Here is a 25,295-nt window from a genome sequence, read left to right on the forward strand (position 1 = left end):
CTGCTCACAGAAGTGGTAAGGAGTCTGAGATTTGCTCTTCAGACTCCGTTCCACTTGGCTGGGAGTCCCCTATGACTCTTCTAATGTGCAGACCCAGCTCTTTTTCTGATTCTTTTCTCTGGTTGGGAGGGTTTTGTGTGTATGTCCTTGTGACCTTGTGGTCACCGTCACAGTGTGCAAAGGAAAGGCTGGTCTCATGCTTCTCGTCTAATCTTAGTCCCGAGTCCTCAACTCTTTAACCAGAAAACTGAATTCTGGTGGCTGCTGGTCTCCCAGCCTCTTGCATGACCTCCTCTTCTGGCACCATCTTCTCCTCATGAGTCTCCTTCCCTAGCTTGGGCCAGAACAACAATGGGGACTCTAAGGAGGTTTTGGTCACATGTCCTTCACAGTAACACAGGCCACGAGACCTAGACACCATACACTGTCCATTGGCTTCTGTGCCAATGGTCCTGGCTGGATGTGGGGTTGTAAATAGTGTCTGCCATGAAGATCCCTACCATGAAGATCTCACACCAGCCCTACATTTTTGCTAGTCAGTACCCTGGCTGCTCAGTACCTCACATTGGTCTGGTAGGTATACACTAAGGACCATGGGGATACCAGATACCAGAGCCCATCCCCCTGATGTCTGGACACAGGTACTAGTGTCCCCTCTCCTTGCACTGTTGGGCCTGTAGCCATGGCCCCAGCAAGGCAGATCCTCAGTGTGGTGCAGGGTAGGCCCCACACCCTCCCTTTGGTCCTCCCTTCTCCTCTTTGGTTACTCTTCCCATCCTTCCCTTTTCTTGCCTGGGCTCCACCCAACACAACCCCTAGGTCTGACTCTCCTCGCTCACCCTATTCCCTGTCTGAGAAGCTGCTCTTCCCTCATTCCCACTTCTCCCCAGGGACACTGAGCCTTCCTGAGAGCAGGCTCTCCCTCCACTTCCCTCCCCTCCCCTCCCCTCCCTGCCCACCAGCCCCGACTTTAATTGTCCATGCTGCAGAGACACCCAGGTCCACATCCCGCTCCTACTCCATCATCTCCACTCCCCAGCCTCCACTCTGCAGCTGCGGCCTTGTTCTCTGTGCTTTGCCTTCATCTCCTCCCCTCAGCCATATCTTCGCTCAGCATTCTGGGAGAGAGCAAGCACCTTGAAAATCAGCTGTCACTCAATCTCTGGCATGGGAATCCCTTTCCAATGCTTACATTATTGAGAGGCCCCAAAGTTATTTTTTATGAGCCTCATATCATAACACTTGGCATACTAGAGCACAAAACTGGTTTTTGAAAATGTTTATTTAAAAATAATAGCTAGGCATAGTGGCACACACCTTTAATTTCAGAACTCCAGTGGCAGAGACAGGTGAATCTCTATGAGTTCAGGGCCAACCTGGTCTACATAGTGAGTTCCAGAACTACATAGTGAAAACTTGTCTCAAAAATTAATAATTAGGGGGGCTGGAGAAATGGCTCAGAGGTTAAGAGCACTGCTTGCTCTTCCAAAGGTCCTGAGTTCAATTCCCAGTAACCACATGATAGCTCACAACCATCTGTAATGAGATCTGGTGCCCTCTTCTGGCCTGCAGGGATGCATGCAGGCAGAATTCTGTATACATAATAAATAAATAAATCTTAAAAAAAAAAAAAAGGTCAGGAGGCAGGTAAGGCATAGAAAAAAATTAATAATTAATAGCAATAAACCCCTTACATTCTAACACATTTATAATTTTTAATAACTTTTTCCAAAACAAAACCATGAGTGAGAATGGTGTTGGTCTACAGATTTGAAAATTGATCCAGTGTTGGCTATAACAGAAGGTAAAGGCGGCCTCTGTATGCTGGGTGCTATGGTAGGGTGTTTGGGGAGACACAGAAGAAAATCTAGCCTTGTGTATATCAGTGTCTACAAAATGGAAGAGTAGTTTTTTGTTTTTATTCTCTCTCTCTCTCTCTCTGCTCTACCTCTCTCCCTCTCCATCTCTCTCTGCTCTACCCCTATGTGTGTGTCTCTCTCTCTCTTTGTGTGTGTGTGTGTGTGTGTGTGTGTGTGTGTGTGTGTGTGTGTAAGTAAGGTCTTTCTATGTAATCTAGGATGATCTACAGCCACAGAAAACTGGGATTGCTGGTATGTGCCACTACATCCAGTTGGAGTTGACTTGCTTTTGGGGGGATTTTTTTATTTATTTTATTTATTTATTTTTTGGTAATTCTGGACATTAAGTTTGGCCACTCCTTATAGTTTCTTGAGGGTTGGTTGTGATGTGGGCTCTCAAACCTTATTGATGAGCTTTTCATTCTGACGTCAAGTCTGTCTTCCCCTTGGAAAGGGTCTTCTAACTGTAATTTTTTTAAACTTAGCCTTTGAAAAACATGGCTTCCCTGAGTTGTTCAGATCTTCAAATGGTACCATGTCCATTCGACAGAAGGAAACTGAGTCACACTGCCCTACTATTCTTAGAAATGTGAAGGCTAGAAACTGTCACTCTTGTGGGAGAGGGCAAGAGTTTTTTAAAGTTCTTCTTTGTGTTTGAAACTTTCATTTTTCTTGTGGTCAGTAATCAGTCTTTTTCTTGAAGTTGCTGGTTTGTGTTGTTCATTTTGGAGAAAATATCTGGCCCCAGACGCTTCTCCCCAGATGATCGATGCTCCAGCTTATGTGATATGCCCAGCAGCAGACACGTGTCTCCTGATCCCCCAGCATGTCATCTCCTTGGTTCTTTCCTCCCAGTCTCCAGCTAGAACCTGAAATGGGAATAGTGCATTCCCCCAAATTCAACACCTGTAATTCATCTCTTTCCAGCTCCCTCCCCAGGCCCAGGCTCTCTTCACATTCTGTTTGCCACTTCTTCAAATGTCTGTACCTCCTTCCTGCTGAGCTGGCCCCAGGATTCTATTTCCCATTGGGAGGGAAATGGAGGGGTCTGGAGGAGGGGTAGCCCATAGCTTCCCTGATTGATGCAGATAGGAAGGAGTAGAAGTGGAGGAGGCTGGCCCTTCCCAGCTGGCTCCAGAGGTCCTGTGGCTCTGCTAAAAGCAAGGTGCCTTGTGGGCGTGGCTGTGTCCTCACTGTGCTGTAGAGCAATACCAGTATTGCTCCAAGTTTCTGGCCACTCCTTGCCCTCTTTTTCTTGGCTTTCAGAGTGTGACCACAAGTCTTGAGTGTAACAACAACTCTAGCTTGGGTTAATTTGACATAAAACTAGCCAGCACAATTGACCCCTTGTCAACTTGACATATAAACACATCACTGTTAAGCCATAACCTTTCCTTTCTTGTTCTTCCCCAAGATCAAGCATTAATATCAACATTACAATAAAACATTCCAAATTTTAAAAGTCCCACAGTCTTTAAAAATTCAAACACTTAAAAAAAAATCAATCTTTTTAACATAGCCAATCCCTTTCAAGATCCAGTCTTTTAAAGGTCTCTCAACCATGGGCTCCTGTAAAATCAAAAATACTTCCTTACTTCATGAAGAAAGAACCAGGACACAGTCACAATCTGAACAAAGCAAAAACAACTCCAAAAAGTATAACTAGCTCAATGTCCAGTTATTTGGGATTCATTCATGATCTTCTGGGCTCCTCCACTGGGCCTGGGTCTCTTCTCCAGCTCTGCCCTCTGCGGCACACACAGCTTGCCTTCTGGGCTCTGGCTGGCTCCACTGCTGCTGCTCACGGTGTTTGTCCCATGGTATTGGCATTTCCAAAATGCTGGGGACTCTGCTGCCGCTGGGCTGCACTTTCACCAATAGCCTCCCCTGGGCTCTCCTCATGATTCCAAGCCTCAGTTTCTCTGTGTGACCCCTTTGACCCTGGGCCTTCAACTGCTACTGAGGCTGCACCTTCACCACTGACTTCTCATGGCCTCTCACAGTGCCAAGCCCCAGCTGGTCTCACAACCCCTTCATGCCTTCAAAACCAGTACGGCCTGGGCGACTCTTACACTACCAAGTTCATCTGCCAGTGCAAGGTAAAACCTTGGCTGCCTCTGAAAACAGCTTTTGTGTGCTGACTCTCAGGAAACACTTCCCAGAAGATTTCACTTCAACGATGCTGGTCTCTTCTTAAATCACTGCTCATTTACCGGTTCTAGCTGATTGGCATTGAGTATCCCAGCAAAGCAAAGGTTCCACTTTAATAGTTTTAGTGTCTTATTAATCACAGCTGATTCCTAAGCCCCAGCTAACCAGAACTCCATAGTCTCAATTCAAAAAACTAATGCCCCACCCCCAGAGTCTTTAAACTTCCCTCTGAAACTTCACAAGCCAGGTCTCCATCTTTGCATTTCCCTCACCATTCTTATCTTCTGAGTGCCTACAGAACAGCTCACTGAGCTCTCAAGACTCAATGGCTTTTCTAGTCCAAAATTCCAATGCCCTTCCACAATCCTCTCCAAAACATGGTCAGGTCTGTCACAGCAATGCATTACCCCACTCCTGGTACCAACTTGTCTTTGTTAGGGTTACTATTGCTGTGATGAAACACCATGACCAAAGAAACTTGGGGAGGGCTGGGCGGTGGTGGCGCATGCCTTTAATCCCAGCACTGGGGGGGGGGGGCAGAGGCAGGCAGATCTCTGCGAGTTCGAGGCCAGCCTGATCTCCAAAGCGAGTTCCAGGAAAGGCGCAAAGCTACACAGAGAAACCTTGTCTCGAAAAACCAAAAAAAAAAAAAAAAAAAAAGAAAAGAAAAAAGAAACTTGGGGAGGAAAGAGTTTATTTGGCTTACATTTCCACAGCACTGTTCATGATCAAAGGAAGTCAGGACTGGAACTCAAACAGGGCAGGAGCCTTGATGCAGGAGCTGATGCAGAAACCATGGAGGGGTGCTGCTTACTGGCTTGCTCCCCATGGCTTTCCCAGCCTGCTTCCTTGTAGAACCCAGGACCACCAGCCCAGGGGTAGCATCACCCACAATGGGCTGGGCCCTCCCCTATCAATCACTAATTAAGAAAATGCCTTATAGCCGGTTCTTATGAAGGCATTTTCCTATTTAAGGTTTCCTCCTTTCAGATAACTCAAGCTTGTGTCAAGCTGACATAAAAATTAGCCAGCACAAGCAGAACAAGCACTCTTGTTCAGAAATGATGTACTCCAATGTCTGAAGTGGCGGATGGAGCCAAGCCTCTAGACACTGTGTCTCTTGCCATAGGTCCATACCTGAGACACAGTGGAGCGTATAGACTAGGTACAGGAAGAGAGTAACAGCACAGCTAAAAATAGAATAGAATGATTATAAAAACACATCACAAGACTACAAAATTAAATACAAAAAATCAGCCATCAGTAAGTAGGCTAATGAACTCAGAAGAACTCTCAGAAGAACTATGAACACAGTAGATACTTGAAAAGGGTGATCAGCATCACCTGGTGAGGGGATGTAGGGAGAGAGACACTTGAGAACAAAGTATGACACGTGTGTGAAGATGCCATGATGAAGCCCAGTGCTTTGTAGTCTGATTTAAAATGTATAAAATCTCTCTCTCTCTCTCATGCACACCCTTCTTCCACCCAGCACCCCTCACACACACACTGGGGTGTCCCCACAGAAACTGAAAACTTGAAAGTCCTCAGGAGACAGTGGACCCAGTGTCTTGCTAATTTTTCTCACGAAGGACAGATTACCGTTATCCTATCTAAAACTAAAAATATTATGTCTGGCAGGTAGTCGGTGAAACTCAGAACAAAAAGGGTGCATTCGTTAGGATCTGGGGTACATCTTCCAGTCCACTGCAGCTGGTTCCACTTGGCAGGCTTGCCAGGAAGCTGTGTTATTTTGAACCGGATGGTCTCGAAGAACAGGTTTCTCTCCTGGGACTTCCGGGTGGGTGTGGGGTGATTCCTGTCTGGAGACTCTCCAAGCCAAGCACCTTGGTCAGGCTCTGCAGGAACAATCCTGGGCCTCAGCTTGGGGCTTGCTGGAAGACACCCAAAACACTTGTTGAGGAAATGTCACCGGGCCTTACTTCGGGATTCTCTGATCCACAAGAGAGGGCATAGGGTACAATCATAATGCCACAGCAATGCTTAAGGGCAGTGCCGTTTCTGTGAAAATCATAGGTTTCGACTCTAGCCTACCAAAATTGTATATGATTAAGCCCGACCTATTCGTCCCCTCCAGAAAGAAGGCAAGCGGGCGCTCTGCTGATGGTCAGGATGCCCAAGAGTGCCCCCCATCAGTCTGGGCCACTGTCTTCTGCATATGAAAGTGCCCTCGTGTGTGTGTGTGTGTCTATGCACACACTGAGTGCACTCACGTACCTGATGTAGAAACAGGTGTCTGATGTATTTCTTGTTCCCGCATTTTCCCCCAGGGGACTGAAGGGCAAGATACAGAAGGAGAGCTCCAAGAGAGAGCTGCTGTCGGACACGGCCCATCTGAACGAGACCCACTGTGCCCGCTGCCTGCAGCCCTACCGGCTCCTGGTGAACAGCAGGCGGCAGTGCCGAGAGTGTGGCCTCTTTGTCTGCAAAAGCTGCAGCCACGTCCACCCGGAAGAGCAGGGCTGGCTCTGCGACCCCTGCCACTTGGCCAGGTGAGCCTGGAGGCAGAGCGTCCCTCGTGGGGTCCGCGCCTGGTGCGTCCCTTTGGTGGGGCTGGCCGGGGGAGGGGGAGGCACCGCCTCGGGCCTGCGCTCATCTCACTCATCTCCCCGCAGAGTCGTGAAGATTGGCTCGCTCGAGTGGTACTACCAGCACGTGAGAGCTCGGTTCAAGCGCTTCGGGAGTGCCAAAGTGATCCGGTCTCTCTGTGGGCGGCTGCAGGGCGGAGGTAAGGCGAGGACTTGGCCTGCGGATGTGCCAGGAATGCTTTAATGGTGACGAACCGTTAAGAGTGTGGTTGGCTGGCTTCTGTGTGAGCCAGACTTCTGGAGCCCTCAGTCACGTTCCAGTCCCCTGGGGTTTCCAGCTTGCTGTAAACATCCCCAATATTTGAAGTCATTGTTTTATGTGACTCTTATCTTTCTAAAATTTTGCACCCTGTTGAGGACTCATAGCTAGGGAGCTGTCTGTCACTTAGAAGTCGAGAGTTTCTCGGCTTAGCCATCTTGCGAGCTCTGGGAATTAAGGCTTCCTGCCTGCGATAACCTGCCACTCTCCCAGGAGGTGGCGCTGTGGGACAACAAAAAACAACATAGAGGCACTTCCTTTCGAGGAGTCCCAGCAACCCAGCTGAGGCAGATCTCTGCCCAGGGATCCCAAAGCTTCCTTCTCCCCTGCTGGGCTCCTGAAAACAGAGCAGGGCAAGACGCAGTCAGGAGAGGGCGCTTTCTTCTATTTTTTATTTTATGTACATTGCTGTTTTGCCTCTATGTATGTATGTCTGTGCAGGTGCCAGATCCCCTGGAACTGGAGCTACAGTTGTGAGCTGCCACGTGGGTGCTGAAAATTGAACCCGGGTCCTCTAGAAGAGCAGTCAGTCCTCTTAACCGCTGAGCCACCTCTCTAGGCCCCAGTATTTTTAAAAACTAATCGTGTGTGTGTGTGTGTGTGTGTGTGTGTGTGTGTGTGTGTTCATGGATGTTAAAGAAGCTCGTCCGAACACCTGGAACTAGAGTTACAGGTGCTTGTGGACCCCATACCACCACCCAGTGTGGGTGTTGGGAACTGAACCCAGATCCTCTGCATGAACACTGTGATGACCCCAACCTACTGGAGGGGACTTCTTAAAAGAAAAAACCAACTGAAGGAGCAAAGTCACCGTTCTGAGAGCTGACCCAGCCCGGCCACGGTGTCATTGCAGACCTCCCCAGTGAGGCCTGTTTCCAGACCGTGCCTTCCATGGGCTCCTCATGAGCAGCCTCAGTGTGAGACAGGGAAGGACAATCACTGTTGCTAGGTACCCAGGCACCCCTCCTTACCAAAGCCCCGTGTTGGTGCGCAGGTTTTCCTGGCAGACAGCAGGATTTACTCCCTGTCAACAGTGAGGCCTCGGCTGTCTTCCTTTTTGTTTTCTTCTCCCGGTCAAGTGAGGTCAGGCCATCCCTGATCTGTGGCAGGACCATGGGAAACCCTTTGGACTTGTGTAGCATGATTGATCAGACAGGTGACTAGTGTAGCTGGAACCTGTGTCCTCAGTGTAGAGAAGTCAGAAGCCGTATCTAAAAGGATCCTGAAGGCTGGAGGAGGGGTGCTTAGCTTTTGATTGCACCCCAAGAAGTCAGCTGATATCTCTACAACCTGCATGCTTGCTTCTGCTGACATAGACCCCTCCCCTTCTGCGGCCCTGCAAAGGCGTCTCTGCCCACCATGCTACCTGCAGGCTCAGGTTCAGACTGAGCAGGTATGGCTGGTAGAGGGAAGGAGAAAAATCAAATTGTAAGCCTTCCAGGCCCATGACCCCGGAGCCCAGCAGTACAAGGCAGAAAGCTGGTCCCTCCAGCACTTCCCCAGGTGGTTGTTCATAGGCAGCAGAGCCACAGGCAGGATGAGGGATGAAAGTGTTTGTAAACTGACCAGGGTCACTGTGAATTAAGACACACCCGAAGAACCAGAGCCATCTGAGACCTGGCTCACTTTAGAACAGTCCGTTGCTGTGAAAATGCCAAAGGGACGGTATACAGGGTTCCTGGATGGATGGATGGATGGATGGATGGATGGATGGATGGATGGACAGATAGATGGGTATATGGCAGTGAACAGGTGCTTGGCTAGGTGTATGGGTAGGTGGATATATAAACAGAAGAAAGAAAGGAGAGAGGGAGGGTGTCTTAGTTACTTTTCTATTGCTGTGAAGACACCGTCTTATAGAAGAGTTTATTTGGGGCTTGTTATTTCAGAGGTTTTGAGCCTATGATCATCATGGTGGAAACCATGACAGCAGGCAGGCAGGCAGGCATGGTGCTGGAGCAGTAGCTGAGAACTCACATCTGGAGACACAACCACAAGGCAGAGAGGGGGTAACTAGGAATGGCACTCGTCTTTTGAAACCTCAAAGCCCACCCCCAGTAACACACCTCTTCCATCGAGGCCACGCCTCCTGATCCTTCCCAAACAGTTCCACCCACTAAGAGACCAAGTATTCAAATATATGAGCTCATGGGGGCCGTTCTCATTCAAACTACCACAGATGGGCAGTTGGCAGGTGAGTGGAAGGATGAATCGAGACACAGTTAAGTGGTCTCCCTATCCAGCCCTCCAAGGGTGGAGCCATGCACCTGTGTATTGCAGGTGGATCTGAGCCAACCTTGGGAGAAGGCAGTGGAGACAGTGAACAGACAGATGAGGATGGAAACCTGGATGTGGAGGCCCAGGCACAGCCCCTCAACAGCAAAGTAAGTCCTCCCCTGGCACTGTCTCTCTCCCCAAATTCCATACCTCTCCTGCCCATCCTCATGCCTCTCAGCTCCCTTATACCTCCTCCTAGCCAGCTCATAACTCAGGGACCTGCATTTCTCCCCTACTCCCACTCCATACCCACCTAGGAACCTCTGTGCTCTCAGTGGCTACTCATCCCCAGCATGGGACTCCCTCCTTCGTGAGCTCTTCCATTCTTTTTTTTTTTTTTTCTTTGGTTTTTCGAGACAGGGTTTCTCTGTGTAGCTTTGCGCCTTTCCTGGGGCTCACTTGGTAGTCCAGGCTGGCCTTGAACTCACAGAGATCCGCCTGGCTCTGCCTCCCGAGTGCTGGGATTAAAGGCGTGCGCCACCACTGCCCGGCGAGCTCTTCCATTCTTAAGCCCCTCCCTCCTGAGCCCTTCCCTCCTAAGACCCTCCCTCCTAAGCATGGGAGCCCAGTGTTCACTTCAGAACTGCAAAACTCCAAGGTACAGATGGACAAATCCCACTGCCAGGCCTGGCCTGACTAACTGGAGTTCTGGGGCACCCAGGGGCTGTGACAAAGAGTGTGCAGGAAGACAGCCCTGTGTCCAGATAGCTCAAGGGACCTGCGTGAGAGTGGCCCTTGCACCTTTCAGATCATGGGACTTGTCTTTATAAGTGGTTGTTTCTCTTCTCGTGCATCTTTTCGATTGTTTTTGGTGGTGGAGGAAGGCCAGGCAGCGCCTTGGTTTGGGGACTGGATGACAATGATGAATCGGAGGGAGAAGGAAGTGGCCTGGAGAGTGTGAGCTTGGCCTTGAACCCTTTGAAGGTGACAGGGCTGTAGAAATCAGATCTGAGAAACGCTCCAGGGACACTCGATCATCTTTTGCACAAGATCTGATTCACACCATTGGCTGAGCTGACAGAATACAACCCAGTCAGTATCTAGAACACTCTACAATAAAACATACATTTAAAGGATCAGAGTAATTGTATTGAGGGGTGGTGGTTATAAAGAAATGTTGATGTATCTTTTTTAAAAAAAAAAAAACAGAGCGGTCACCTTTCTCCACCCCACAGTCAGTGAGCTACATATACCTAGAGTCCCAGGAAGCCTTCTGTGTGGGGTACCTTCAGCGCTACAGCAGCCCCCACCCCAGGAGTACCTGGCAGGCCAAGAACTCTTTTTCCTTACAGCATAGCGAGGGCCATGGGTACCGTGTCACTTCTGATGGGGTAGACAGTAAGGGCTCCTCGGCCCCCTTGCCACCTCAGGGCTCCTTTGGGTCAGTTTCCAGCTAGAGGCGGGTGCTCTTGCGGGAGGCTGCTGACTGTCTAAAGGCCGAGTGTGAGGCGGGGGTTTGACCAGTCTTGCTTATCTTGCCCCCGAGAAGAAAAAGCGTCTGCTCTCCTTCAGTGATGTGGACTTTGAGGAAGACCCAGAACACTCAATGGAGCCCTGCAGCCATACCCTGGGCCTGTCCTCAGTCCCTGAGTCTGCACACAGCCTGCAGGTCAGTGCACTCTGGCATCTGTCCATCCCCCCACCCCCATTCCTTTTAGGAACCTGAGCAGAGGGGCAGGTGCTTAGGCCTCAGTTGGGGTTGCGCTTGGGGTCCCAGTGTCATATAGTTGGTCCCAATAGGCTCTCAAGACGGGGAGACAATTGGCGACAGGATGTGGGAGAATAAGATTCAGAAGCTTCACCTCCTCCCAAGGCCAGCATCTCAGGATACTGAGCAAACACTTGGAGAGGTTGGGGCAGGCAGGAACTAAGACCAGGTGGGTGAGTTGTGGTCTTGGGATGTGAGGATTGGTGCTCAGCCTAGAAATAAGGACTTGGGAGGGCAGAATGGACAATGGCATCCACCAAGGAGCCAGGCAGGACCCAGCATTGAGCTGCACCTGTGCCTTACTGGGACATCACGCGCTTCATTGCTCAAACTAGGCTGGTCTTGTGAGTGAAGCGCCTGCTCTTGCTACACTCTGTTCATTAGACATGGGACCTTGGTCCTTGGAAATTCTTTGCAACCTTATCCACTCATTTGGAAGAAGGCTGATAACTTCTGCCTCTCAGGGTTGGTTTTGAGATGAGGGTCCGTGCCCAGCATGCAAGAGACATGCAGATAGGCAGTAAAAATAGTTGTGAACACAAGAGCTAGCACAAGACCAGGCAGGTCCTGTTTTGTTATGAACCCTTCAGTAGTTCTTGGGCTCAGGCAGTGATGGACTGAGCTAGGTAGGGTTGGGTCTTCTGACCCCCATGGAAGGAGAGGACAAAGAGCAGGGGCCATAGAAGCCAGCCCCTAGGGAACATTGGGCCATAGGGTCCTGCTCCTCCAACTCCCCCTCCCCAGAACCCACACCACTCCACCAGCCAAGGTGAAACTGTAGAGATGCTGAACAGCGGCTTCTGGGAGCCCTCAATACCTAGATCCTTTGGGGGCGGTGGCACCACGCAGACCCCTCAGCCTGGGGGCAATCTGCTCAGGAAACCTCACCTCCCCCTTTGACCTTCTGACTGTCCAGGATTGCTAAAACAGACACAGTAACCATTTCCTCTCTCCCAAGAAAGAAGGAAAATCTTCACAGGAATGCTTTCATGGCTTCAGCTTTAGTGAGCCTGGGCTCCTGGCTACTCAGAAATACTTCTGTCTCCTGTCTGGTGCCTGGGCACAGTGTCCCAGGGAACCCTGGTGTCACAGACATGAAGCAGAAGGGTGGTAAATGCTCTTGGCACAGTGTTTGGAAATAGAAATGAACGGCCCACTGCCAGAGCAGATGGCTGTCTGGTGTTCAGTCAGTAACATTGGAACGGCCAACGCTGACAGCTCATGTGCTCAGTCTCTCTCAGGTGAGCCCTGCTCTGAGGAAACCACCTCCCTGGAGCCTGAGGGCCTGGAGGATACTGATGCAGGGCCCTTGGGGTGTCACTCCAGTCCAGAAGAGCAGCCACACATCCCCTTGCCCTCCAGAGAGGATGCTCACATTGGTCTGGACCTGCCCGGAGCATCCTGCAAGAGGGCCCTAGGGACCACAACTATGCCTGGTAGGTACCTACCTAGCCAACCTCTTTTCTGAGGAGCTCTGGGGCTAGGAGTCCCTAAGAAGCCAGTCCTTCCCTCTAGTCTACATAGACAGACTGGCTGATTCTTTCAGTGTAGTTGTTTTTCAGCAAACCTCATAGACCCTTTCCTCCCTGGGACCAGTGCTTCCCTGTAATATCTGGAAATACCAAGAAAGAAGTTGAGCCTTCCCCAGTCCACTGCCACTGGTATAGGGTAGGGACATGTCAATTTCCTCAAAACGGCTACAGTCCCACCAAGTCCGAAGCTTCACTGGAAGAGCAGCCGAGCAGGTCCCACCCGGGGACCTGTAGCTACTCATCAGGAGACTAAGAGCAAGAGAAGGAAGCGGCTTCCATTCGATTTTATCAGACAGTTTAGCTTTCCAAGTGGAATCCCGAGGATGCCTCTTCATGTGCACAAGGGTGCTGGTGTGCCGGGGTCAGCAGTTCAGACACGGGTAAAATTAGCGTAAATGAGGTCACAGCAGCAGCCGCGTCTTCCATCCCCACACGTGCAGCTGCTGCAGGGAGACCTCCACTCCTGCCTCCTTGCCGTGGGTCCTTAGAGACTATATAACCTCATGTCCCTTGCCGTGATTGGGGTCCTGGGGATAGAAGTGGGGTTCCACTTATTTTCAAAACTGTGAGTGAATAATCCTGCCCAGTGATAAGACTTTATATTCCTTCCCATGATGGCATGACCCTGGAGCATGTGGAAGAGGCAAGCCAGGGACAAAAGACCCAGCATTGCCATGCAAAGGCCCTTTTCTTTAGGAGGTTCTGAGAGTGGGCCCAGGCAGCAGCGCTCAGTGGTGCCCACACAAGACTTTCCACACAGCATCCCTTAGATGAGGAGAAGGGGCGTCACAGTGGAGGTGATGAGAAAAGAGTGTCAGGGTGTGGCCAGCTTGATGGAGCAGACTGTCCCCAAGATCAGGGACACGATGATATGGTATGCCACCAGGTCATATGGCTTTCCTGCCCCCATTGTCCTTGCTAGGAAAAGCAGCGATTTCTACCTCACCCTGAAGTTGTAGGGACTAAATGAGATTGTCATATGTGTTGACAAATCATCACCAAATGAGCAATGACAAGTGTGATCTCATAGGGAGTCAGAGTATGGGCTGCTGGGTTTGGGCTGTCCTTGGCACAGGATCTCCCAGGCTGTGTTGAAGGGGCTGCAATGTCACTCAAGCAGTTTCTGGGCAGGATTCATAGCACAGGGTGGGACCTGCTGAGCATCTGACACAGGCAAGGTGTGTGCCCTGAACTTTCTGGAGGGGGCCACTGCGTACCTCCTTCCTGGTCTCTCTGTTGTTATGTGAGGTGCCATTTGGGCCAAGCAGACGTGGTGGGTAATTGTTGGTGAGATACAATATGACGGGGTCACCTTGCCCTATGGCTCAGAAAGAATCGTTCAAGCCACTCTGTAGGAGACTCTTACCCACAAAGCTCTGTGAGTGAAAAATGATCAGTAGTGGCCGCGGTGGTGTGGAAAAGGTTTCCAAAGCTATGCCCTGCCCCATACATGTGTAGAATCTGGTGCTATTTGCAATTTAGGATTTAGGATTATGTTACCTCTACCCTCCTCAACTCTCAAGCCCCATGCCACCAGCCCATCCAGGCTGCCAGGGGCCTCTTTCCTGAAGGTGTGTGTGGGATCCATCGTCCTATAACCCAAGAATCTTCTCCCAAACCCTCATGGAATGTGGCTACGGCTCACTCTGCCTCATTGGAGCAAACATGTCCCTTCACTCCAATTCGAACCCCTTCTTTCTCCAAAGGGATAGATAATGTCAAAGGCAAACAGATCCCCTCACAGTACCTGGCTGACGTGGACACCTCTGACGAAGACAGTCTCCGGGATCCCAGGGCAGCCTCCCAGCATTCCAAGAGGAAGGCCCGGGCAGTGCCTGACACTCAGGTAATGGGGTTGGAGAGAATTCCATCTTTGTGCTTCTCTGGATGGATTCTTTTTTCTTCTTTCACACCACGTTACTCTAGAGAAGTTGAGGCTTTCAGCACGTTCAGACATGAAATTGCCCATATCATAAGATATGTCCATAGATAAGCCTTACTGAAGTGGATTTGTATAACATAAAGTTGACATTTAAGTATCCCAGTTCATCAAAATGTGAAAGAAAGAAAGAAGGAAGGAAAGAAAAAGAGAAAAAAATTCATATGACTTGAGAGACAGAAGAATCTCAAGTTCAAAGCCAGCTTAGGCTACATATCCAGAATCTGTCTACAAGAAGAAATTAAAAATATAGTTACCACCTGGTTCTTCTGTGATAACATGCAGAACTATAATTAATTTTGATTAGCTGGTCACCAAGATTGAAAGCAGAGCCCCCTAAGAGAGAGCCATGTAATCTGAGTTGATTTAGCCAGAGAGAACCTGTACCCCCCAAGCCCCCACACACCCACACACCCACAGCCCCCACCCTCCACCCCCATCTTTAAGACAAGAGGCAGGCCGGGCGGTGGTGGCGCACGCCTTTAATCCCAGCACTCGGGAGGCAGAGCCAGGCGGATCTCTGTGAGTTCGAGGCCAGCCTGGGCTACCAAGTGAGTTCCAGGAAAAGGCGCAAACCTACACAGAGAAACCCTGTCTCGAAAAACCAAAAAAAAAAAAAAAAAAAAAAAAAAAAAGACAAGAGGTAGATTTTTCTTGTTCAAGCAAGGTTTAGGCCACACTCAGCCTGCTCCTTCCTGCAGGGGATGGTGACATTTGTATTTCAAAAAGGCTGTGTCCGGAGTTCTGAGCCGAAACAGGGCTTATTAATCTACTATGAAGGCTTACATACATATGGAATGGACAGAGGAGGGAATTCTGAAATGAGAGCCTGGGAGGAATCCCCACCCCAGGCTGGAGATAGAGCCCAGGGCCTCAAGCCCACTAGGTGAGCACTCTAACACTGAGTCTCACACAGCCCCAGCCTGTGGATTTGTAAGACAGGCTCTCTCTTTGTAGCTCAGGCTGGCCTCAAGTTTGCCATCCTCCCGCCTCAGCCTCTCAAGTGCTGGGTTACAGTGTCCCTGGAACACCCAGGTCTTTTATTTTCCACAGGGAAAATGAGGCTGCTCGTCTCCCTTCTGTTTTCCTCCATCTTGGCAAAATGGGAGACTCCAGCCCTCCTTGAAACTGTGGTCCCTCGTGAGACCCTTTGTGCTGTGCACTTGTCTTCAAAGTACCAGAGGCTCCAGCCACCAGGCAGAAACTGGAGTTGGCTGTGTTCCTTGTGTGTCTCACTGGCTTGGTGGTCCCCACTTCTCCACAGAGCCTAGCTACAGCCAGGGCCTCATCAGAAAGCCATGCTGCGCCCTCTGAGTGAACTGCCTGATGTGTTGTTTTGCCTGCCCCTCCCAGACTCTACCTTCCTCTTCAGCCCCAGCTTCCCAGGCCCTTAGCTTAGCTTATTCACTCCATGTGGCATTCGCAATGACACGTTGGCACTGGGTGCCTTTTCCTCCCTCCAAGTCCCCACCTGTGCCTCCTGGGCCAGCAGACAAAGGCCATGTGCTGAGCAGTCTGCTGAGGACACTGATCATTGCCACCACAGCAAACACCAAATGGGCCGGGCCATATGAACCCTCAGTCAATGGCTGCCCACAGAGGGCAAGCCTGGGCAGAGGACTCACAGACACTTGGGTTGACATTTCCAATGAGCAGTCTTCCTCCACTCCAAGTCCTCAATGCTGTGGTAATTACCCACCAACAATGGCAGCTTCCCACCCGATACACGTCACTTCCCTCTCATAAGGCCAGGCGAGCGGTAAATGAGATAATTCAGGACAGAAAGGCCGCCTGCAAGGAAGCAAAGCAAAGAGGAATTGATTTTCTGGGCTCTGTCTGGGAGCTAATAGACTAGCTGACTCAAGAGTCTGGTGACTCAAAGAATTAGGAAGCTGTGCTTTGGGTCACAATTGACCCAGGGCTCCTGCTTCCTAATGATTTTGGTCACCGTGTCCAGCTTAATGCACACCTTCCTGTGCTGATCAGCCAGGCCAGTGACAGGGGCTGCCCACTGACAGACACAGTCTGCTTTCAGCTGCCTTGGGTTTCTCATCTCTCCTATACGGTCATCCACCCCACTTACCTCCTCTCTTGGTCCCAGCGCCCTTGGTATCAGAAAGGACTTGTTTCACAGTTAACCTCCAGGGCCGTGTCAGAGCCGGACTTGAGGCTTCAGAGGAGGAAGACACCTATGCTGGTGGGAGATGCAGTGAGACCCTCTTCTATAACCAGACCACTGCTCCTCTTCCTCTGCTGCAGATCTTGGAGCTGAGCAAGCGCATGTCAGCTGTGGAGCACCTGCTGGTCCACCTAGAGAATGTAGTCTTGCCTCCTTCGGCCCAGGTAACTCCCTGGGCTATGCAAGGTCATCCCACAGCCTCCTATTAAGGGAGATTAAAGTCACAGTTATAACTTCAGGACAAGTGTCTCAGAGATCTTGCAGCTGATTGATGCACAGTGCTCCAAGGATGGATAGATGAGGTTTCCTACATAGCCCACCCATGTGAAGCCATCTGTGGCCAATAACAAGGTGCTACAGTATGGGTAGGTATCACCGAAACTGCCGTGAGATGAATCTTTACCCAGATGTAGACACCATGGGTGCTGAAGCTGGACCAGCATCCCCAGCCTGCACTACCTCACTGAAGCAACTCGTGACTCTCACACCTCTTCCCTATCTCTAAGTCAAGTGCAGGATAAGTGCGCAGCGCAGCAGCCAGCTGGTCATGGTTACATTATTCTTGGTAGTTACTTTCCAGTCCATTCATGATCCAACTCCATTTGAAGTCATGATGCCACTTACAAGACCTGTGGCTGAAGTACATCATGTTGGAGAGTAGCTTTGGGCAGCAAATACATGGTCACTGTCTGGTGTCCGAAGCCTGAGACACACATGTGGCCTTCTTGGACTTTTTTACCAGCTGGAGCAAACAGATATTCTAAGTCCTTAAAGTCTCATCTAAGACAAAGAGACAAGCCCCCATGCAGCCTGCCTCCTTTGATCTGAACTCAAGAAGACTCGCCTATGAAGGATGACGCCACGGAGTCACCACACACTGCCACCTCCTCTTCTGTCAGCAACATCCTGCAACTTGCTGTTGGCCTGAGGGGGTTAGTCCCTGTGACATGAAAGTGGCATGAAGATATGGTGTGACACCTCCACCTTGTCCCTGGATTCACAATTACTGGAAATTATGAGGGTCCTTGTTGCTATGTGAATCCAGGATAGACCCCAAAGTCCTATAGGAACACAGAACACCTAGGTAGTGCTGAGAGAACACTGTTGTGGCACACCTCAGCCTCACAAAGGGAGGGTGCAGAGAACCAGGACCCTTGTCCTCAGCCGCATGAGCCGCCGCCAGATAAATGGCTGTAGTTTAGGTACACGGACATAGGACCAGAGCTGGGGAAGAAATGGAAGGGCTGTGGGCCCAGTGGGGGTGGGGAGCAGTGGAGGGAGGAGGTGCCCTCCACATATGAGCACTCCCCCCAAAGAAAGCTCAACGTCTTGTTCAAACCCTGTGGTCTGATGGGTCATCCTTAAGAGAGAAAGATGTTCAGCCTCGTACTACAACATGGGCCGACCAGGAGAACTTAGGCTAAGTGAGATGAGCAGCCCCAGAAGGCAGGCCATGTGCTCGTACGAGGAGCCCAGCAAGGTCAGATTCAGGGAGATAGAAAAGAGCGTGATGGATGCCTAGGACTGGGAGAAGGATGGCGAGGTTCAATGGGGACTGAGTCTCAGTATAGCAAGAGGGGCAAGTTCCATGGGGAGAGGGTGGTGCTGGGTGCAGGATGAGAATCTGAGCAGCTGTGTACCCTAAAATGGTGGAGGTGGTAAATTTCATATGCCTATATTACCTAGGTGAACATTTTAGGGGGTGAGGAAGCAGGGCAAAGGAGGGGTCTTAAATGGGAATGAGTGCTGGCGTCCTCTCAGGCTGGCCCACCTCCCAAAGCTGCCTCTGAGCCCCTTGCCCGGCCCTGTCAGGAACCAGCTGTGGAATCACACTCCAGTGCAGACACAGAGGAGGAGACTCTCAGGAAGAGGCTGGAGGAACTGACCAGCAACATCAGTGATCCCGGCACCTCATCAGAAGACGAGATCAAGCCAGATGGCACCCTCCATGCGGTATCCCCAGAGGTGAGGTCTTGCTTTTGGTCCCAAACAAAGGGCAGGGCAAGAGGGACAGTTCCAGGTAGCCATCTACCCTTTCAGGGAGGGCAGCTAACCAGCTACAGGCTTTGGGGGGCGGGGCTTGACAAGACCGCACAGGTGAAGAGGTTGGAGGCCAACCGTGGGAACTCAGCGGTGAGGCAGCAGCCTATGCTCTGCTTCATGGATGACCAGTGTTACCCTTCTTGTCCCTAGGTGTACGTAGCCACAGGACCCCTGGAGACACAGGGAAGGAGCCCTCCGGGCCCCGGGAACCCTACTCGGACTACAAAGAGCACAGATGAAGAACTGTCAGAGATGGAGGACAAAGTGGCCCTGACAGCCTCTGAGGTTCAACAGTCTGAAAGCGAGGTAGCCTCATCTCCCCTGAATGGAATGTCCCCAGAGATGACATTGTCCTGGTGATGGGACCCAGTTAGAGGTCTGAGAACCCAACAGCCCACCTACGGGCTCACAGAGGCCTCCCTGGCAGCCAGGAGTGGGGCAGAGTACAAGCTTGGGGTTCTTCCCATGTCTTTGCTCCGTGCTCAACCTGGAGGCGAGCTTTTCAGCCATGAAAAAGATACCTATTGTCACTACCTCCCATTGTATGAGCAGAGCCTAGACACAGGCTGAGAAGTTAGGACAGCAGGACTCACAACTGGACTTGGCAGAGGGTTCTCCTGAGCCTGAGTAGTGACTGCAGAGCAGGGGCTTGGGGGAGGAAGATACATCAACAGTGCACAGGTCCAGGCCAAGCCTGTGTGGACAGGCCTTCCAGGGACAGCCGGGGACTGCAGTGTCCTCCCCCTGGAGTCCGGTAAAGAAAAGAGGTCTGCATCCAGGCTATGGGGACAACCAGTGCCCATACCTTCATCAGCCAGTGGCTGCCAGTGCCCAAGGAAGGGAGGTGTGAGCCAGCGCCACGTCCAAGGGGTAAGGCAGGCCCAGGCCTTTTCTTCAAGGGTTCCCTTCTAAAATGTGGCTGACCTGGGTAGATCACACAGGGGGACAGCTGTGAGGACCTGAGCCCAAGTCCGTGCCTCTGTGGAGCTTAGATTCTTTGTGAGAGGAGATCCATAACAAAAAGGGAAAACAAACCAAATCATTACATCATGAAACAGCTGTGGGGACAGTATGGAGGTTTATCGCACAGAGTGCACAGGGAGGGGTGCTTAGAGAACGTGGTGGGAGAAACACTGAAGAGCTCCAACACAGAAGCTCTCGGGCAGTGCTTCTCAATCCCGTGGGTCACGATCCCCTGGGGGGGTCACATATCAGACATCCTGCATATCAGATAATCACATTACAATTCCTAACAGTAGCAAAATTACAGTTACAAAGTAACAACAAAATAAATCTCTGGTTGGGGGTCCCCACAGCATGAGGAAGGTTGAGAACCACTTGCCTGAGGGGATGGAAGTCCAGGCAGAGAGAACAGAATGTACAAAGGCACTGGGGTGGTGTCGAGCTTAGTAAGCTCATGGACTGGCTAGGAGACCCCAAGACCCAAGCACAGTGATGGGGAAGTGGAGCAGAAAGTTCCAGAGGATGGCAGATGGAGAACCCTGGGGACCACAGAGATAATGACTGGTAGTGTGATTCAGTGATACAGCCCATGGTTAACACGTGCAAGGCCCGGAGTTCAGTTCCTAATGCCACGATATAAAGAAATGCAGGAGAAAGCAACTAACTTGGTTTCTGTGTCTAGATGCTTCCTCTGGCTCCTGTGGGAAGAGTGACCAGAGAAGAGAACAGGACATGGGCGGTTCTGGTGGTGGCAGGAGGGAGGAGTGGCCAGGTCAGGATTAGTGCAAGCTGACCCCGCTCCCGCACACACATCATCCTGCTAGTGGGAGCCAGCCTTCCAGATGTGCCTCCAGATGTGAACAGCAGCCCGAGACATCCTTCAAGACTCTCACAACCAGACAGAAGAGATAGAGGACCCCAGGACCAGGCTACGGTTGGGATTCTGATCTTTATGATCTGAGATGGGATGCTGAGTGGCATCTGTCTGTCTGTCTTCTGTCATGTCTGTCATCTGTCCCTCTCTTTTCTAGGTCTCAGACATCGAGTCCAGGATTGCAGCCCTGAGGGCAGCAGGGCTCACTGTGAAACCCTCAGGAAAACCCCGGAGAAAGTCAAACATCCCGGTGAGTTGAGTGAAGGTATGGAACACCAAGCCTGTGTCCCCCCAGGACTTCCTCAGTAGCCCACAGTGCCCACCCAGGACCTCCCAGTAACCCACGGAGTAAAAGCCCTGATTTTCTTGAGGCTGCCAGTCATGTTTCCCACAGCCAGTGGGTGAGCTGGACCCATACAGGAGCTTTTTAATCATTTATTGCTTTGACCTGAAAAAACTCCTTATAGGCTGGGAAGACCGGAGATCTATAAAGTGCCTGGCACACAAGCATGATAGCCTGAGTTCAATCCCCAGAACTTGTAAACACAGAAGAAGAAAAAAAAATGTCAGGCATGGTGGTGCTGGTGCACACTTACAAACCCAGGGCTGGGGAAGCAGCGACAGGAAGAGATCTGGGGCTCGCTGGCCAGCCACCCAAGTCTACTTGGTGAGCTACGGGGTGGTAAGAGACCCTATCTCAAAAAAAATGGTGGCTAGCGTCTGAGAAGTGGCCCCCAAGGTTGTCCTCTGGCCTGCGTATACAGTGGTCGCCCACGCATTCATACACACAGCTCCCCATGTGGAACCCAGCCACTGCGTGGTCAACCTCGTCTGGTGATGGAGACCTTGATGACACTGCCATTTTGAGATGGGTGTGGCTAGAATAACGGAAGGGAAGGCTCGTGCCGCTGGACCTGTCCTTATGGTGGTGACCAGAGCCTCGCATCCTTCCCCAAGTCCACTCAGAGGCTTCGGATAGAGCAGTGGTGGGGGTGTTGGGGCAGAAGAATGACCACAGCACCCCTGGGTAGGGTTAGTGATTAAATTCTTACTGCCCAGTCAATGTGGTGTTTCCAATTAAATAAATAAGATAAAATATAAAAAAGTGACCTTCACCTGTTAGTATCCCCCATGTGACCTCAAGTCCATACCACGGCAAGAAACTGCTTGTTGGTATCTAAAACAGAAAGTGTGTTTTAATTTGCCGAGTCCACGGCCATGTCTTCTGGTTTTCCCTTTGTTACAGTGGCTCCACTTCAAACTACTAGCCACCCAGGCTGCTAAGGCCTTACGTAGCCTGGGGGGAAATTTGTTCCCCCAGACAATGGCTCCTTGCTGCCTCTAAATGTAGTTCTAACTAAATCTCTACAGTTCTAATAAAACTCGAGATTCAAAGGCTAGGGTGAAAACCTGTGAGCTTAGAGAGTCCAAGTAGCAGCTGACTAACTTTCTCTCTGTTGGTGTCCCAGAAGCCATTCCTTCCACACCTCCCCAACTAAAACAACCCACGCTAAGCTCCTCCCTGCTACTTCCTGTCAGCCAGTTGCTAACCTGCCTCTCTGAGCCCAGGTTAATTCTAATTAGTTAACGCAAATGCAACACGTCTTAACGTCGTTACGTCATTAACAAATGCAGCATGAACAAATGCAACACGTCTTTACATCGTTAATAAATGCAGCATGAATAAATGCAACACAGCTTTACATCGTTAACAGGCTTTGTCTGGTTAAACAAATATTCCACTCTGGCTGTCATGGTTCAGCAAGGTGACAGAAATACGTATTTCTTCCTTGGTCTCCAGATCTTTCTTCCCCGGGTGACTGAGAGACTTGACAGGATCCCAAAGGATCCATCTGCAGACCCTGAGGACCAAGCCAACGTGCCCAAGGTACACTCCACCACCGCCGTCCAAAGCAACTCCCCCAGAAGAGCAAGTACTGAGGCAGGGTGTGGAGAGAGACCCAGCAGCTCAGCAATGCCTTAGGGGTCCACAGATGGGGCAATCCCAGAGAGCCCACAAGATGCAGAGATGGGGGAAGGGTGGGAGGAACTTCTGTCAAGCACACCCAGGCTCCCTAGCTCAGTTCCTTAAGCAGCTCTGGGAACAGGGATGTCACACTCCACTTATTCTACTCAGGGGCAAAGTAGCTGGGCTTTTTATCTCTCCGTACATTTCAGCCTTGGGTAAGGGTCTTGCCAGAGCCACATGTGTGTCCAGATACTTCGGCCACCCCGCTCAGACATAGCAGCCTGTCACCTGTCCTCTGTCTGAGAATCATGGTTGCTGGTTGTTGGGAATGAAAACCCACATGAGCCACTGTATGGGAAAATGGCCCCAGCACAGGAAGACACTCTGATGGGGTGTGAGTGGAGGAGAGGGCTGGGAGGAGGAAGTTCCGTATGTCTAAGGGATATCAGGAACAGGACTGGGGTGCTGTCTCCAGGCCTGCTCCAGGCCCTGCCCACCCTGGCACAGGTACCCACTGAGTGCCAGATGGCAAGTCCAGCCACTTGTCAGCTTATCAGTTCCAAGTTGGTTTCTGTCACCCTTTACCTGCGTTACAGAACCTGGTTGGGTGGGCGATGACACCTTGTAATGTTGGCACATGAACCCCATGCAGGGAGGTGGGTGTGTGGCCAAGGTCAAATGTGTGGGGATGACAGCAGGGTCCTGACTGAACCCTGGGTCCTGACACCCATGGGATTCCTGTGAGTGCCAAGAAGGCCAGCCTACAGGCTGCAAGCTCTACCTGCAGGACCTGCTGCTAGACACACCGGAGAAGCCTGACCCTGGGGAATGTTCCGGTGGCAAATGGGCCGATTGCTCTCTCCACCTCTGACAAGGTCAGACAGAGACTGGATTTCTTAGCATGTTGTAGAGAGGTGGTCGTGTGGAAAGGAGCCATAGAGAGCACAACTTACAGCTGTGAGTGGGTGTGTTACAGAGGAAGAGAGTGGCATTCACTGAGGACAAGTTCCAGCATACACTAGTAAGCAACAGCACTGTGATTCGAACCCAGGTCCCTGTACTCTTTCCAACCCATCGGCCAAAGCAGGCAGTTCCCTGGCATCTCCTCCACATAGGCACTGGCGCATAATTTACAGATAGTGTGCATTCCCATATTAGGAGTTCGAATATTTGGCAGAGAATGGAAAACGGGGGACCTTGGTAGTTAAAAATCAGAATAAAAAGAAGTCTCAAAGTAGTTCAGATTACACTTTTGGAACACCCAGGGATGTTCTCTTCCTCCTAGGTGACAGCCGTGCCCTGTCTCCAGAGGAGGAAGTACTCCCCCAGCGGTCAAGGTAAGAGCCACCTGTTCCCCTGCCTGCCTCATTACTACTGAGAAATGAGCTCAGGGGAGGAACACAGCCAGGCAGGCTCGCTCTGCACACTCCTCTCTAATCCATGGGAGCCACGTCAGGCCCTGACTGGGTAGAACACCCAGAAAGGCCCCTATGCTGCCCCGGGGCCCGTGCATGGAGTCCTGGGTCACTTTAAGCAAGTGCAGGTGGTCCTGGAAGTGCCCGTGTTTCCATGGTTTCGTTGTAAACAGTCCCTGCAGAAAGCACAGACTATCGGGCAGTTAGAAGACCTTGAAGTCTCTCTCCGTGGTGATGAGGACATCAGCTTTGTCCTGGGCATATGGAAGTGTACCAGTGACGACTTCTATCACTGTGAAAAGTCCTGTTGAGAAACTCAAAGGAATGAAGGTTCATTCTGGCTTGTAGTTCAGAGGGTCGAGTCTCAGCTTCCCCCATGCCCACGGGTAGCACACTGGGGTGGTGAGAGTGTATGGCGGAGGAGGGTCCTTACCTCCTGCCAGATGGGAAGCAGAGCCCAGGAAGAGACCTCTTTGCATCCACTGAGGTCCCAGCACAAATCTCGCTCACTTGAAGATCAGGGCTGGTACCCTAGGCCCTCGCAGTCAGGGTTAACTTAGAGAGGGGTCAATGGGGGGCTGCTGTTGAAATGTCAAGGCTTCTGGAACACCACGGTTTAATCTTAAAGGGCAGTTTCTGCCAACCTCCAAACACAGGAGTATGCAACAAGAAGACAGAGGTGAGCCCAAGTCCTCTTTGTGGCTGTCTTCAAGAACAGACTGGGTCCTGCCAAGAGGCCGCTCACACTCAGCCCAAGGCCAGAGCATCCCACTGCCAGGCCACTGCAGGCCCTGAGTGTCCCTTTCCAGTTCTTTCCTACCACATCTCAGTGCCAGCGTGTAGGCAAGATGGCTCACCACTGGGTCTTCCAGTGGCCCCATGGCAGGTCCTCAGGGCTCAATCCATAGGCCTGCAAAGCCAGCTGAATCCTCTCCACTCGGTGCTGTGATCCTTGGAAGAGCTCTCTGTCAGGCCGAGCTTAATCCTGGGGATGGAATGTATGTTCATGTGCACCCTCCTGGGAATGGGATAACATCACAGCTGTGCGTCTATAAGTCAGCTCTCAAAAACAAAAGGGAGAGGGGGAAGCAAGGAGGGGAGGGAAAGGGAGAGAGAGGAGGGGAGGGGAGAGGAAAGGGAGGGAAGGGAAGGGGAGGGAGGGGAGGGACACAGGCCTGATGTGTAGCACATCACTGAATATGGGTCTAGGAAGACTGTCAGGACTCTGGCGTACTGTGAGTCAACCCCACTCCCTCAGTCAGGAAACTCCCCCCTGAGCCATGCAGGTATCGGTTTTTGTCCAGCCCCCTCACCTAAACACAAACAGTTGGTTAAGGCTGGAGGCCAAAGCCCTCAACTCTGCAGCCACAGGCCTAAAAGACTTCTGCTCTGAGGACTAGAGTCCCAGCATCCCTCACCTCAGGTCCCTTGTCCTGTCACAGAATTACATGGCAGAAGATACATGCGCCCCTGGCCCAAGTGTCCTAAGTCCCTTGTTATATTAGGGCCACAGAGAAA

General features: G+C 51.1%; 1 protein-coding gene across 1 annotated transcript in view; it reads left to right on the top strand.

Moving 5' to 3' along the window:
- Nucleotides 1-25,295, top strand: part of Mlph (melanophilin) — a 43,420-nt gene that overhangs the window by 14,990 nt on the left and 3,135 nt on the right. Inside the window, exons 3-14 of the mRNA XM_059278513.1 lie at nt 6,302-6,523; nt 6,647-6,759; nt 9,159-9,262; nt 10,645-10,764; nt 12,095-12,299; nt 14,102-14,241; nt 16,594-16,677; nt 18,326-18,478; nt 18,707-18,862; nt 20,551-20,643; nt 22,195-22,281; nt 23,648-23,699. Coding sequence (XP_059134496.1) covers nt 6,302-6,523; nt 6,647-6,759; nt 9,159-9,262; nt 10,645-10,764; nt 12,095-12,299; nt 14,102-14,241; nt 16,594-16,677; nt 18,326-18,478; nt 18,707-18,862; nt 20,551-20,643; nt 22,195-22,281; nt 23,648-23,699 — 1,529 coding nt within the window. The remainder of the gene's footprint in view (nt 1-6,301; nt 6,524-6,646; nt 6,760-9,158; nt 9,263-10,644; nt 10,765-12,094; nt 12,300-14,101; nt 14,242-16,593; nt 16,678-18,325; nt 18,479-18,706; nt 18,863-20,550; nt 20,644-22,194; nt 22,282-23,647; nt 23,700-25,295) is intronic.

The sequence above is a fragment of the Peromyscus eremicus genome, chromosome 13, assembly GCF_949786415.1.
Source record: "Peromyscus eremicus chromosome 13, PerEre_H2_v1, whole genome shotgun sequence".
Classification (NCBI taxonomy): Eukaryota; Metazoa; Chordata; class Mammalia; order Rodentia; family Cricetidae; genus Peromyscus; species Peromyscus eremicus.